A 12,049-nucleotide genomic window follows, 5' to 3' on the forward strand; every position below is an offset into this window, starting at 1 on the left:
CCAGCTTTATCACACTACTAATCAGAAGTCTAAATTTATGTAATTAGAGATGAAAATAAAATAAAATAAACTAATAGTAGTTAATATCTGTGAAACAAAAAAAATAAAAATAATAAAAGTAAATGTAGTATTCTACTTTGTAATAGGACCCATTAAGGAAAGCAGAGCTCCAATATTTTTGAAGAAATTTATATCAGCTACAAAGTGCTTATAGGCAAACTTTTGAGGCAGCTGCATAGGACTTTATCTCATGCATGGGTCCTGGCCTATTGGGTAAGTTTTGCTTTGAATGTTTCAGCTTCCCATATATGATTTGATTGATCAGTTGGTTCATCGCATAGCCGTTATACCAAAAGTATCTAAACAAAGAAGTCAAGAATCTTATTATTTGACTTCCCATAATTGAAGGTTTAAGGTTTTGGATAAGATTGACAAACAAAAATTTCGTTATGCGACTATTGTGGGTGACCAAAGAAAATTAAGTAATGAAGTCAAAACCATTCCTTAACCATCAAAATATGGATACATTTACATACTATTTTTACGCAGAGATAAAACTATAAATGATTTACGAAACAGACATACGAACTCACTCCTCTCATAAAATATTTTCCTTTTAACAAACTATAATTTGATCTATTTCAAATTAAGTTAAGGGAAAATCAATCTTTAATCATGGCAAAGATCTCCTTTGTGCTTCTCGTTGTCGCCCTTATTGCTTTTCAACATGTCTCTGAGGCTCGTGGTCCGATAAATGTTAACGAAGAAGTGATTGAAAACGACTTGCACCAAGCCAAAGACTTGATCGAAGAGGACTTGAAAGAAAAAGAAACGAACATCAAGAACTTGGAAAGCGAGGTGAATTTGTTGACTGATTCTGAGTTGACGCTCATTCAGCTCGAAGATGCTTACAAAAGTGGTAAGAGTCTTGACCATTTCGGGAAAAAACTCAAGAAATTCAACAGGAAGATCAAGCAAGCGCCTGAGGAAGTGAGATACGTTTCCATAATCCAATCCATTTTGAAGGATTTGGGATTAAACAAATCGAAAAACTAAACCAAGAATTTTAATTAGGGGTTTGATGAACGTTTAATCTTTTGATGCGTTCAAAGGAGGTTTTCAATTCGCCCATGGAGTTTGGCTTTACAAGTGAGAGGAGCAAATAACTTGCCCATAGTATATATATTTAATTGCATCAACTGAATAATTAATCAATTGTACTACAATTAATTGGAATGTATTACTACTACTAATACTGTTGAGGTACTTTTGTAAGGTTTTCTTTTTTTTAATTTAGGTCTTATCCCAATGCATCTTAAAATTAGTTACAGAAATATAACAGATTTAAACTTTGTTTACCACACTTAAAATTAATAATTTATGAGTTGATATCTATTAATTAACATGCATAATCATGTGCAAACCTAATTTTTAATTTATATTCATATTCATCGAATTTCTTTAATACATTATTATTCAGCATGCCAATACATATGTAGCCAGTCCAACAAACTGTACATAAAATAAACATACGCACAACTAAATATTAATTTCTGAAATTACATATACATAATTTTTTTTAAAAATTCAAGATTCGTCTCAAAGAGAAAGAACCTAAAAGAAGAGTGAACTCTTTCAAACACTGTCTCCACTTTTGTTTTCTTCTTTTTGGTCTGTTCTTCTTTGTGTTTTGGGAACGTGTGCTTTTAATACTCTTCCTCTTTCCTATCCTTCAACGTAAAATTATTTGAAGAAAGTAACGTAGGATAGTGACCATGACACAAATTGTTGACAAAAGTAATAATATATAATGTAGGATAGCTCTGGGTGATTAGATATTAGCTCACAGCAACAACAACAACAAAACTACCATCGAATAGATTTGACTCAAAACATTTTAAACCAACAAAGATATTATCTATATAGTCTAACTGGTAGATGAAGAAGGGATTTTACGCTGGTTTGAAAACTTGAACATTTTGGCTTTGAATGGTTGTAAGGTATGGTATAAACCGGACAATGCATACCAATATTTTGGTATGCAAAACATTGGACTGTGGTATGGAGCAGATTAGTATGGAGTTTATATTAATATGTAGCTTTTGAGGAGTAGAATGAAAAATATAGACCAATAATGAATTTACAATGGTACGGAGTTAATATAGAGATTTTTAGTATGCATTGGTGAATGGTAAATTAAGGGCAGACTACTCCAATTTTAATCTGCTGCTTTAGAGCATATTGTACAACCATTTCAAAGCGGTATATACGCTGCGAATGGGTTTTTCTTTTAAATGGTTCCATGAAAATTCAAATTGCAACTTGCAAAGATAAACTAATAAAATATATATTTGAAAAACTCTTTGCAATATAATATAACTATATAAGCTATAGATCATGTTGCGTCAATGACAGAGCTGGAATCCCACTCGAAGTCACATGCATATGAATCTTTCTCACTTTTATATCCTTATTTTTCTTAATCAATCTGTACCAAACCTATATCAAATAATATAAAATTAGATATGTAAGTTGAGTAAACCATGATTTTTATCTCAGTCAATTTGGTAGAGCCTTAAAAATTAAAGAGAGTGGGTTATTCGTTTTTTTGAACCACTACATATATTGTAAACGGTGAATATATTCCCAAATCTAAAAAAATGTTATGGGACGAATGCATTAGAACTTTATGACTTACCCTGTTACGCATATAATTTGCTCAAATAATAAAGAATTATTTTATTGATTTAATTAACGCAACAACAAATTTTCGCACTATACACCAATGCTCTACGTACAAACCCAAAGAAACAAAATGAACAATTTAAATTTAATAGAGAGTAGCAATAATTCCAGAGAGTCAAATTCAAAGAGATGAATTGTTTCTTCTTCTGATGAAGATGATTGTGATTCGTGACCATGATGATTACGATAGTGCCATGATGGTGATGATTTTTTTGAAGACCTATCGGATCATGAATCAGTTGAACTGGTGGGGATGGTTGTGGTTTGGGTCAGACCATGCCCAATAACTAGCCGACGTCGTTTCATCAATGCCATTAAACATGTTACAAAGGCTCTCTTCTTGAACCATCTCATGATTCTGGTGATGATCATCATTATCACGATGTGCAGATGATCGGATCGATGAAGGGAAAAGGTCTTTGATCGTGTTCACATGTGTCGTAGTGATCTCTCTAGGCATCTCCAGATTTATGTCTGAACTATTCTCTGTGCTTCCATTGTTGCTCCATGAGGCTTCTGCCTCTCTCTTTATGATGTTTGCTTCATTACATTCTTTGTTCTTTAAAGCCATCACCTAAACATCACACAATTCATCAAGTGTTATGTTTCAGAAATTCAAACATAGATGAAATACATGGTCTCCTATGCATAATGCATTATATTTGTCATAATTTCAATTCTATATACAAACAGTATCACTTAGATAAAACTATATATTTCGATATAAATTTTTGAAATGGCAAAATAAAAATAAAAATTACTAATATATACTTTAAATAAGATAGAAACCTTATTTATATAATTTAAATTATCTTAAGTCTGTAGAACTTATAAAATCCCCTTACTTAGATTTGTTTTGTAACTATAACTTTTCAATAATTATAAATCATTTAAAACACACAAAATGATATAATACGATCAACTATAAAGTATTCTTCTTAATTCTGGTTAGTGCTTCCAACACATGCCATTACTTGATAGTCATATGGGAATGTATTAAATAAACGTATATATTGATCAAGAATCCTTTATTTAATAAACAAAACACCTACTGTCTTTTGACAAACATCTTATGGTGTTGGATCATGTGCCTAGCAATAATCTATTGCGTATCGTATTAAATGAATCTAATCATACTTACACACATAATCTACATATACAGTATATATATAAACCGGATAAATTGTACCAATCCAAGCCAAAAACAGATAAAAGTTTGAAGAATTATAGTACTAAAATTAATTTTACGTTGCGGAATACTTATTAGTCTTGTAAAACCAAAAAAAAAAAAAACTAATCAAATTATAACTGAACGCTGAATTAAATATTTTACTGAATGAACACATATAGTATACTTTATATAGTTACATACCTCAGCAAGGAGTTTCTTGTTGTAGGCAAGTAGAGAATCATGGTCGGATTTAAGAGACTCAAACTGTTTCTTGAGTGAATCATAATCTCTCTCGAGCTGTCTAGTCTTCCACCTAGCTCTCCTGTTTTGAAACCAAATCGCGATCTGTCTCGGTTGCATCCCTAATGCTTTAGCTAGTTGGATCTTCCTCTCTGGCTCCAGCTTGTTCCCAAGCTCAAAGCTTTTCTCTAATGCCTTAACTTGCTCTAATTGCAGTCTCTTTTTCTTCTCTCCAAGCATAGTATGCGCCCCATCGTCGGATAGATTCTCCTCATCCAAGGTTTGATTATGATCTTCTTGCACGTTCATTAAAGACATGGATCTGTTCATCATATAGTTTCCTCCTCCTATATACACCAAGAAAGGCAAAATATATATAATTCAAGACTTTTAAAATCAATTTTTATGTAGAGAGATAGATAGAGAGAGCAAGTGAGTACCACTGAAAAGATGAGGAGGACATGAAGGGAGTTGATCTTGACTAGTTTCTTCATGAAGTTGTTGGAACATAAAACCATGTTGAGGAAACGCCATCTCCAATCTCAATCCTGCGTCTGTGTCTGCGTTTGGATCAAACACATACATGTATATATATTATATATACGTACAAAATACCTCCAATGATAGATCACTGATATGCTCCTATTGGAATTTGGAATAAATCTAGGGATGATCAAATGGTTTGTTGTTAAAAATTTGAAAATCAGTAACAAATGAGTTTGGAGTTTCTTGTGGATCTCATCAACCTCTCATATAAGAGAAAGAGAGAGGAAGAGAGAGAACGAGAAGGAAGAAAAAGATCAAGTTAGAGAGGCTTCTAGGACCCATCCTTTATTAATAAAGCTTAGGCTTATATTATTATTATTCATATATTCATGTATAAACTCTTTGTTCAAATATTTTATAAGTTCTCTCTATACTTTTCTCATAAACACACAAGTAATAACATGTAACGTTACTAATAATATCTTCAAGATGTTTTTTTTTTTTTATCTCACAAGTCGCAACCCTTGGAAGAACCTCACATGTAGACAGACAGACATTTAATTATGTTTTGAAACGAGAAGAGTCAACTGTTTTCTCCTCCATCCATATGGGCCGCTGCTTTTGCAGCCCGGCCCAAAGCATCTGAGAACCATAAAGCCCCATTAGCAAAGTATCGACTGTTCACAACACTAGTCGCTGCAGCTGCAGCCACTTTCCCTGTAATGGTGGCTGCGGCCACGGCAGCTGTTCCTGTGACAAGAACCGCGGATTTCGTGAACTCCGAGAAATGATATTTCTCATCTGCTGATCTCACGACTTCCATACTGGACTGAATGTTCTGTGTAAGGCCAATGTAATGGCTGATCTCTGCCAATTTGGTGGCTACGAAGCTTGAGAATCTCTGAGACTCATCCAAAGCTCTGGCTTTACCGATGACGTCTGTGCTTAGAACGTAGCCTTTAGCCATCATTGTCTTTACAACTTGTTGAGCCACGGTTACAACTTCTCCAGGTGATGAAGCAAAAGCATCCGAACGAGTGGCCTTTAAACCTCAAGAAAAGAAAGTATTTTAAGACTTGCTTCTTATATAAGCAAAGTAATATAGTAAGGTCTGTTTTTGTTACCGTTACACTATAGTCTTCTTCTTTTGGTGTGAGATGGTTAGATTCATGTAAATAGACACCGTACATGGATATGGAAACGGTTCGATCAACGATCATAGCTCCCTGAAAACGTTAAAAATCAATACGAGAATAGAATTTGACAATTTGGAATGTTTTGAGGAGTTCACTTACGCTAAGCAAGACAGCCATATCCAGAGCATACGCATCTCTGAAAGTTACATAAGCCGTTAACGCATCCCCTTCGTACCTGAGATACATGGAGACATTAAACAAGAATCTAAAAATAAAAATGTCTCTTGAATGATTAAAAAAGTTTACTGTAAACATTGTCCTTATAAAATTACCCGGTGATCTCGACGAGCTCGACGATTCCACAGTGAGAAAAGAAACTAAGAACATCTTTCTCAGTGGCTTGAGGAGACAAGTTGGTGACTTCGGCAACGTAACCACAAGGATACATTGTTCTGTTTTCTTACACAAACCTAGATACCTAGAATCAAAGAAGAAAAAAAACATAAACAAGATTCTTGAATCAGCTTTCTTGACAAATTCAAGAACTACGATTAGGTCATTATTGACATTATAAAGTGTCCCTTCTTTAATTCTATGTCCATACCAAATTGATTGCAAAGAGAACAGAGTAATAACATAACCCAAAGTTGTAGTTAAATGAGAAGTATCAACAAAACAATCGGACACTTCGAGAAGCACACACAAAAACTCGATTAGTGTTTTTTTTAGCTTACCAGATATATAAATAATAGGCATAAACTGATCAGGAAAGACTGAAAAGCAGAGGCAACGAAAGAGACGGAGAATAAGAAGAACACAGAATACGTGTGATTGATTTGTGAGAGAGAGAATTTTTCACTTTTCTTTTCTCTTTTCATTTTTGTCGGCACGGTATCGATGTTGTTTTGTGGACGGCGAGGATGATGTTCTAATCCGCGCGTCAACGATACGCTCTAATGATGCGCGTTATTGATCTTACATCGTTGAATAATGAGCGCAATATATTGACTTTATTGGGCTTATGAAAGCCCATATTTCTGTTTCTAAAGCCCAACAAAAAATAGATCCGTCAAAACGCTGAACCTTGAAAACAATCAAAACGATTGGACCGCCGTGATTTGGATAATATTTAACGCCGGCGTGACAAGCTGAAATCGTAACCGTGGTTTATCATAATCTTTGACGATGAGCCAACACGGCGCCTCAGGCAATCCCGAACCTAAATCCGGACCTCCTATTCCGACAGGTTCGTCGAGTCCGAAGATGAAGATTAGTCCCAAATTGAATCGCTGGTCCATGGGCCGAGCTCTACGATCCGGTGGTGTTAAGCTCGACCGTCCAATTCGCCGTACCGATGACACGCATTGCCGTCAACCAACGGAAGCCAAAGAGACGGATGAGGATGATAAGAAGACGTCGGCGATTGACGTTGAGATAACGGCGGGAAAGTCTATCTATTTGATTTCCGACGGGACAGGGTGGACGGCCGAGCACTCCGTTAACGCAGCTTTGGGGGCAATTCGAAGATTACTCGGTGAATCGTGGATCTTCTGTAAATACCCATCTCTTCTCTTGGGTAAGCAAAAAAAAAACAATCTTTTTTTTTTTTTAATTTCTTTTTAAGTTTCATCATCAATCACAGGGAGTTACAATTAGTGATCTTTGTACCTATGTTGTCAGTTTTATTGAGTTGTGATCATGAATTTTAAAGCAAAGTTGTTACGGTTTGAGAACTGTCATGACTCTGGTTTGGCTTGGGTTACTTATTGTTCTGTTCAGGTTGAGGATGAGGAGAAGCTAATAGAGATTATCAACCAAGCGGCCAAGGAAGGGGCAATGTGTTTCTATACTTTAGCAAACCCTTTAATGTCTAAATCCGCTAAACAAGCCTGCGATCAGTGTGGTGTGCTTTCGGTTGATATCCTAGGACCAATCATCGAAGGCATTGCGTCTCATTTAGGTGTTTCTCCATCAGGTCTTACCCGTGGAGCACCTGGTACTAGGGTCAAGACTCTCAATGATGCATATTTCAAAAGGATTGAAGCCATTGAGTTTACTATTAAGCAAGATGATGGGACTTTACCCGAGAACTTGAGCAAGGCTGATATAGTTCTAGTTGGGGTTTCCCGGACAGGGAAGACGCCGTTGTCCACTTACATAGCTCAAAAGGGGTACAAAGTTGCGAATGTACCGTTTGTGATGGGTGTGGAACCACCCAGGACACTCTTTGATGTTGAACCGAGAAAGGTTTTTGCTTTGAAGATTCAGCTTGTTGTACTTCAAGCGATTAGGAGAACAAGGGCTAAAACTTTAGGCGTAGATACACAGGCAGAAAACAATTACTCAGGCATCGATCTTGTTCGGAAAGAACTGGATTTCGCGTCAAGGATCTTTGCGGAAAACCCTGGATGGGCGGTGATAGGTAAACAACAATATTTAAAACACCATTCTCATTTTTGCTACTCAATGTTAGCAACAACAAGGTTTTCAAGTAGACAGTATTCTCATATTATTTTTTTGGGGTTGTGGTGGTGGTTGCAGATGTGACGAATAAGGCGATTGAAGAAACCGCGGCTGTGATTCTGCGGCTGTACCATGATGGTAGAGACAGTGCTACTTCAGTACCGCGTATCTCACAACGCTACTAAGCTCACTCCTTTGATGAAACAGTTCGGTAGTATTTCCTGAATTGAAAGATTGTATGAAGTGAATAAAGTATCAGTAATATAATAAGTTAATAACAATTCAAACAGAGGCAGTAAAATTTTAGTTGAATTTTCATTTTCATGTTCAAAGAGAGACGCACACCATGCCGTCTCTAGAGGGGGATCGAACTAGGGGAGGTGCAATTCCCTCCAAAAGGGGTTGCACATGCCACTAGACGCTCACCTCTCTTGGATAAGAATTAATACGGGACTGTGATTAATTTGTTTCATGGTAATATAATAATCTGTATAAAAACAAAAGAATAATTATCATCATCAGCATTCAGTTGAAACGTTGCAATTCGGATGTGTTGGCAAGTTGATAAACGTTTCTGGATTCCATCGTGAAAGACAATTTTTAATTTAGAGAATGCTAAGAGATGACGGTAGTTTTAAAAGGTTAAAGCGTCGCGGTCAAATGATTTGGCCTAATTGGAAGAACATGCGCGAAACATTACAGGGAACTTATAATGCATGGATGCATGTGGGATCAAATAATTGTTTTTCGATAACGTCCAAAGATTAAACATTCATTCATTCATTCATTCATCATGCATACGTAGATATATTAATCTTATAGATACAAAACTAAAATTAATTAAATTCTTTCATCGGTTACGAAAGTATTTCCCGAGCTATAAGGCAAATATAATTACATTGTTTTAACCAAACTATAGGTGTCATTTCTCTTGTTAGAGGAACTATATAGGCGTCTTAGTGACGTAAAGACACACGAAATTTGCAATTTTTAAATCCCAATTTGTATTTTATTTGGTCTTCAAGAAATTTAGGCTGCCCCTTTGTTTTCTGCTGTAGCAATTTATATATGTACACCATACATAAGGAAAAACAGGAGTAGATATTATATACACAAACTTACATATATTCTACACAAATGTAGTACGACTTTTGTCAATTTGCACTCTTTATATTCATACAAACAATGATTGGTCTTAAGAACAACAAAAATACAACAAGCATTCCACCGCAGACCAATGATGGTCAACTGCATTTTCATGTTAATTAATTTCAATGTTCTAACCACAAACACTTAAAATATGGCAATTTTAGATTAAACTACTTACGTAATTGCGTATAAATAACTTCGACCTTCATCAACAATTCATCATCAATTAATCTAGCAAAAACCAAGAGTCCAGAGCTACAAGCTAAAGAGACAGTTCAAGATATGGCTGCTTCTAAGGGATTAGTTGTCTCTTGCTTGTTCTTAGTGCTGTTGTTTGCTCAAGCCAATTCGCAAGGCTTGAAAGTAGGTTTCTACAGCAAAACATGCCCACAAGTCGAGGGTATTGTCAAAAAGGTCGTGTTCGCTGCAATGAAGAAGGCGCCTACACTTGGTGCTCCCTTGCTTAGAATGTTCTTCCACGACTGCTTTGTTCGAGTAAGTTTGTGTAAAGCGTGAAGTGACTCATGACTTTTATATTTTTCATCACGTACGTCACGTTTTCTTGGCAATGTGAGATTCCTAGTAAAACTATTAATGTGTTGTATTATCTATCGTCTGATCCATGAATCTTATAATTAACAGGGATGTGACGGATCAATTTTGTTAGATAAATCGAACAATCAAGCTGAGAAGAGTGCGGTTCCTAACCTAAGCCTTCGAGGGTTTGGCATCATAGACGATTCCAAGGCGGCTCTAGAAAAAGTGTGCCCGGGCATTGTTTCTTGCTCTGATGTCTTGGCACTTGTCGCAAGAGACGCAATGGTTGCAGTAAGTATAATCTTCATCACATTAATGCAAAAAATAAAATTTACATACACATAGAGCTTCCAATATTTACTATGAATCTTTAGCTTGAAGGACCATCGTGGGAAGTTGAGACGGGAAGAAGAGACGGCAGGGTTTCCAATATCAACGAGGTCAACTTGCCATCGCCTTTTGATAACATCACCAAGCTTATCACAGATTTTCGCTCAAATGGCCTCAACGAGAAGGATCTAGTCATTCTTTCAGGTTCGTAAAATATTGAATGATGTATATCATATATAGTCTGACTGAAAAAATGAATAATTAGAGGTGGATTAATAAATGGAAAATACGTACACATGTTTTTTTCTAAAGGTGGACACACTATTGGAATGGGACATTGTCCTCTAATGACAAACCGGCTTTACAACTTCACCGGGAGAGGAGACAGCGACCCGAGTTTGGACTCGGAGTACGCAGCTAAACTCAGGCAGAAGTGCAAGCCAACAGATACGACGACGGCTCTAGAGATGGATCCAGGAAGTTTCAAGACTTTTGACGTGAGCTACTTCAAGCTAGTGGCTAAGAGAAGAGGACTTTTCCAATCGGATGCTGCTCTATTGGACAACTCCAAGACTAAGGCTTATGTCTTGCAGCAATTAAGAACTCATGGGTCAATGTTCTTTCATGACTTTGGTGTCTCTATGGTGAAAATGGGTCGGAGCGGAGTTCTTACGGGTCGTGCTGGGGAGATCCGTAAGATGTGTCGGGTTCCTAATTAAGAGATAGTATAAAAATGAAAATATATCTATGTGAGTTTGATTATTATTGTTTGCTTCTATATATATATATATATATATATATCGCTTTTTTTTGTTGTTCTTCATTAAATGTGATTGTTTTCTTGGGAATAATAATAAGCTGTATTTAGAAATTTTAAAAGTCTTGAAATTCGCATTTATAATAAGGCTCAAGTTATAAAGCTTACTCGTTTGAACAAAAAAACAAAAAAAACAAAATATTATGATTTTATTGGTTTAGATATATAGTTGGATGGATACAATGAAGGGATTGAGAAAATGGTTAAAATAAACCTCCAACTTCAGCATAACATCTGTTCCAGACTTGACGAATCCGGGGACGGGCTTTAGAAGCAAATTGTTTGAACTTGTAAACCTTAAACATAAAATCCCTAAAAGCCATGTGACATTTTTCGCCGTAGATCATCATTTTCATGCAACAATACCTCGAAGCTGGTTTATCTTGAAGAATCTCAGACAGGACTTCTTCGTTACATCTCATGGCGCCCATCATTTGACCGCAAACCAGGGCATACTCCATAAAATATTTTGGCAGTTTACGAGTCATGTCTCTATTGTATTCATCCGTAGTCGGGGACCTCGCAAACGGATCTAAATCAACATTGGGATCTATCAACGGTTTCTCGTTATCTTCAAGTTTTGAAGCCAAACTTGGATAAGCAAACAATACCAACGTGGTGATCACTAGAAGAGATGCCATGAAAACACAATTACTATTAGTCTTCATTATTTATTTTCTTTAGTCTCCTTTTTATTACTTCTAGTTAAAATTTGTATGTTATATATATATATATATATACACAGTAGTCGATTAAATGTTATCCAACTAATCAGTTTCTTTTTTAAAAATAAAATAAATAAAAGTAAGTTTTTGGTTGTTACTCATTAAAAGAAAAAAAAATATTTATTTACTTTATGTAATTTAAACTTTAAACATTGACGGTTTCGTTATCGTTGGATGTATATAAATTTCATTAAATATACTTCAGTTTATAAAAAAAGTTTCATTAAATTGCATAAAACACTCAATTTTT

The 12,049-nt window shown here is 35.6% G+C and overlaps 5 protein-coding genes and 1 pseudogene across 8 annotated transcripts; 3 read left to right on the forward strand and 3 right to left on the reverse strand.

The window, feature by feature from the left end:
• Nucleotides 1-597: 597 nt before the first annotated feature.
• LOC104791045 (uncharacterized) lies at nt 598-1,309 on the forward strand. Its single transcript, XM_010517206.3, has one exon. It carries the CDS (start codon nt 676-678, stop codon nt 1,054-1,056), a length of 381 nt encoding a protein of 126 aa, XP_010515508.2. The 5' UTR covers nt 598-675; the 3' UTR covers nt 1,057-1,309.
• Nucleotides 1,310-2,724: 1,415 nt separating this feature from the next.
• LOC104791937 (homeobox-leucine zipper protein ATHB-20-like) lies at nt 2,725-4,963 on the reverse strand. 2 transcript variants are annotated; one of them, XM_019243694.2, is made up of 4 exons: nt 4,772-4,963; nt 4,597-4,710; nt 4,118-4,503; nt 2,725-3,319 (listed from the first exon to the last, which is right to left on the reverse strand). In XM_019243694.2, exons 2-4 carry the CDS (start codon nt 4,688-4,690, stop codon nt 2,981-2,983), a joined length of 819 nt encoding a protein of 272 aa, XP_019099239.2. In that variant the 5' UTR covers nt 4,691-4,710; nt 4,772-4,963; the 3' UTR covers nt 2,725-2,980. The 2 variants fall into 2 exon arrangements, with proteins under 2 accessions (XP_019099239.2, XP_010516613.2); XM_010518311.3 differs by having other exon boundaries at nt 4,597-4,861.
• A 23-nt stretch (nt 4,964-4,986) lies between these two features.
• On the reverse strand, nt 4,987-6,749 carry LOC104792817 (binding partner of ACD11 1-like). 2 transcript variants are annotated; one of them, XM_010519388.3, is made up of 5 exons: nt 6,513-6,749; nt 6,111-6,256; nt 5,938-6,013; nt 5,767-5,868; nt 4,987-5,684 (listed from the first exon to the last, which is right to left on the reverse strand). In XM_010519388.3, the coding sequence occupies exons 2-5, from the start codon at nt 6,224-6,226 to the stop codon at nt 5,226-5,228; spliced, it is 753 nt and encodes a 250-aa protein (XP_010517690.1). In that variant the 5' UTR covers nt 6,227-6,256; nt 6,513-6,749; the 3' UTR covers nt 4,987-5,225. The 2 variants fall into 2 exon arrangements, with proteins under 2 accessions (XP_010517690.1, XP_010518377.1); XM_010520075.3 differs by having other exon boundaries at nt 6,383-6,654.
• A 131-nt stretch (nt 6,750-6,880) lies between these two features.
• Nucleotides 6,881-8,559, forward strand: LOC104698933 (pyruvate, phosphate dikinase regulatory protein 2-like; annotated as a pseudogene). Its single transcript, XR_015573967.1, has 3 exons — nt 6,881-7,354; nt 7,558-8,200; nt 8,320-8,559. The product of XR_015573967.1 is annotated as a pyruvate, phosphate dikinase regulatory protein 2-like (transcript).
• A 995-nt stretch (nt 8,560-9,554) lies between these two features.
• LOC104699796 (peroxidase 27-like) lies at nt 9,555-11,128 on the forward strand. The gene is made up of 4 exons (XM_010415527.3): nt 9,555-9,885; nt 10,033-10,218; nt 10,302-10,461; nt 10,570-11,128. Exons 1-4 carry the CDS (start codon nt 9,673-9,675, stop codon nt 10,974-10,976), a joined length of 966 nt encoding a protein of 321 aa, XP_010413829.1. The 5' UTR covers nt 9,555-9,672; the 3' UTR covers nt 10,977-11,128.
• Nucleotides 11,129-11,193: 65 nt separating this feature from the next.
• LOC104702925 (protein DOWN-REGULATED IN DIF1 11-like) lies at nt 11,194-11,748 on the reverse strand. Its single transcript, XM_010418847.2, has one exon. The coding sequence runs from the start codon at nt 11,740-11,742 to the stop codon at nt 11,278-11,280; it is 465 nt and encodes a 154-aa protein (XP_010417149.2). The 5' UTR covers nt 11,743-11,748; the 3' UTR covers nt 11,194-11,277.
• Between the last annotated feature and the right edge of the window lie 301 nt (nt 11,749-12,049).

The sequence above is a fragment of the Camelina sativa genome, chromosome 1 (assembly GCF_030686135.1).
Source record: "Camelina sativa cultivar CO46 ecotype springtype chromosome 1, ASM3068613v1".
Lineage (NCBI taxonomy): Eukaryota > Viridiplantae > Streptophyta > Magnoliopsida > Brassicales > Brassicaceae > Camelina > Camelina sativa.

What these genes read in the sequence shown, in the direction of transcription:
- LOC104791045 (XM_010517206.3), top strand. Translation starts at nt 676, where the DNA reads ATGGCAAAGATCTCCTTTGTGCTTCTCGTTGTCGCCCTTATTGCTTTT.
- LOC104791937 (XM_010518311.3), bottom strand. Translation starts at nt 4,741, where the DNA reads ATGTATGTGTTTGATCCAAACGCAGACACAGACGCAGGATTGAGATTG. An exon ending in TCCTCCTCATCTTTTCAGTG is followed by an intron (nt 4,504 to 4,596) that starts GTACTCACTTGC and finishes TGGTGTATATAG; the next exon opens with GAGGAGGAAACTATATGATG. An exon ending in ACAAGAAACTCCTTGCTGAG is followed by an intron (nt 3,320 to 4,117) that starts GTATGTAACTAT and finishes TGTGATGTTTAG; the next exon opens with GTGATGGCTTTAAAGAACAA.
- LOC104702925 (XM_010418847.2), bottom strand. Translation starts at nt 11,742, where the DNA reads ATGAAGACTAATAGTAATTGTGTTTTCATGGCATCTCTTCTAGTGATC.
- LOC104792817 (XM_010519388.3), bottom strand. Translation starts at nt 6,226, where the DNA reads ATGTATCCTTGTGGTTACGTTGCCGAAGTCACCAACTTGTCTCCTCAA. An exon ending in GAGCTCGTCGAGATCACCGG is followed by an intron (nt 6,014 to 6,110) that starts GTAATTTTATAA and finishes CATGTATCTCAG; the next exon opens with GTACGAAGGGGATGCGTTAA. An exon ending in AAGAAGACTATAGTGTAACG is followed by an intron (nt 5,685 to 5,766) that starts GTAACAAAAACA and finishes TGAGGTTTAAAG; the next exon opens with GCCACTCGTTCGGATGCTTT.
- LOC104699796 (XM_010415527.3), top strand. Translation starts at nt 9,673, where the DNA reads ATGGCTGCTTCTAAGGGATTAGTTGTCTCTTGCTTGTTCTTAGTGCTG. An exon ending in CAAGAGACGCAATGGTTGCA is followed by an intron (nt 10,219 to 10,301) that starts GTAAGTATAATC and finishes ATGAATCTTTAG; the next exon opens with CTTGAAGGACCATCGTGGGA. An exon ending in GGATCTAGTCATTCTTTCAG is followed by an intron (nt 10,462 to 10,569) that starts GTTCGTAAAATA and finishes TTTTTTCTAAAG; the next exon opens with GTGGACACACTATTGGAATG.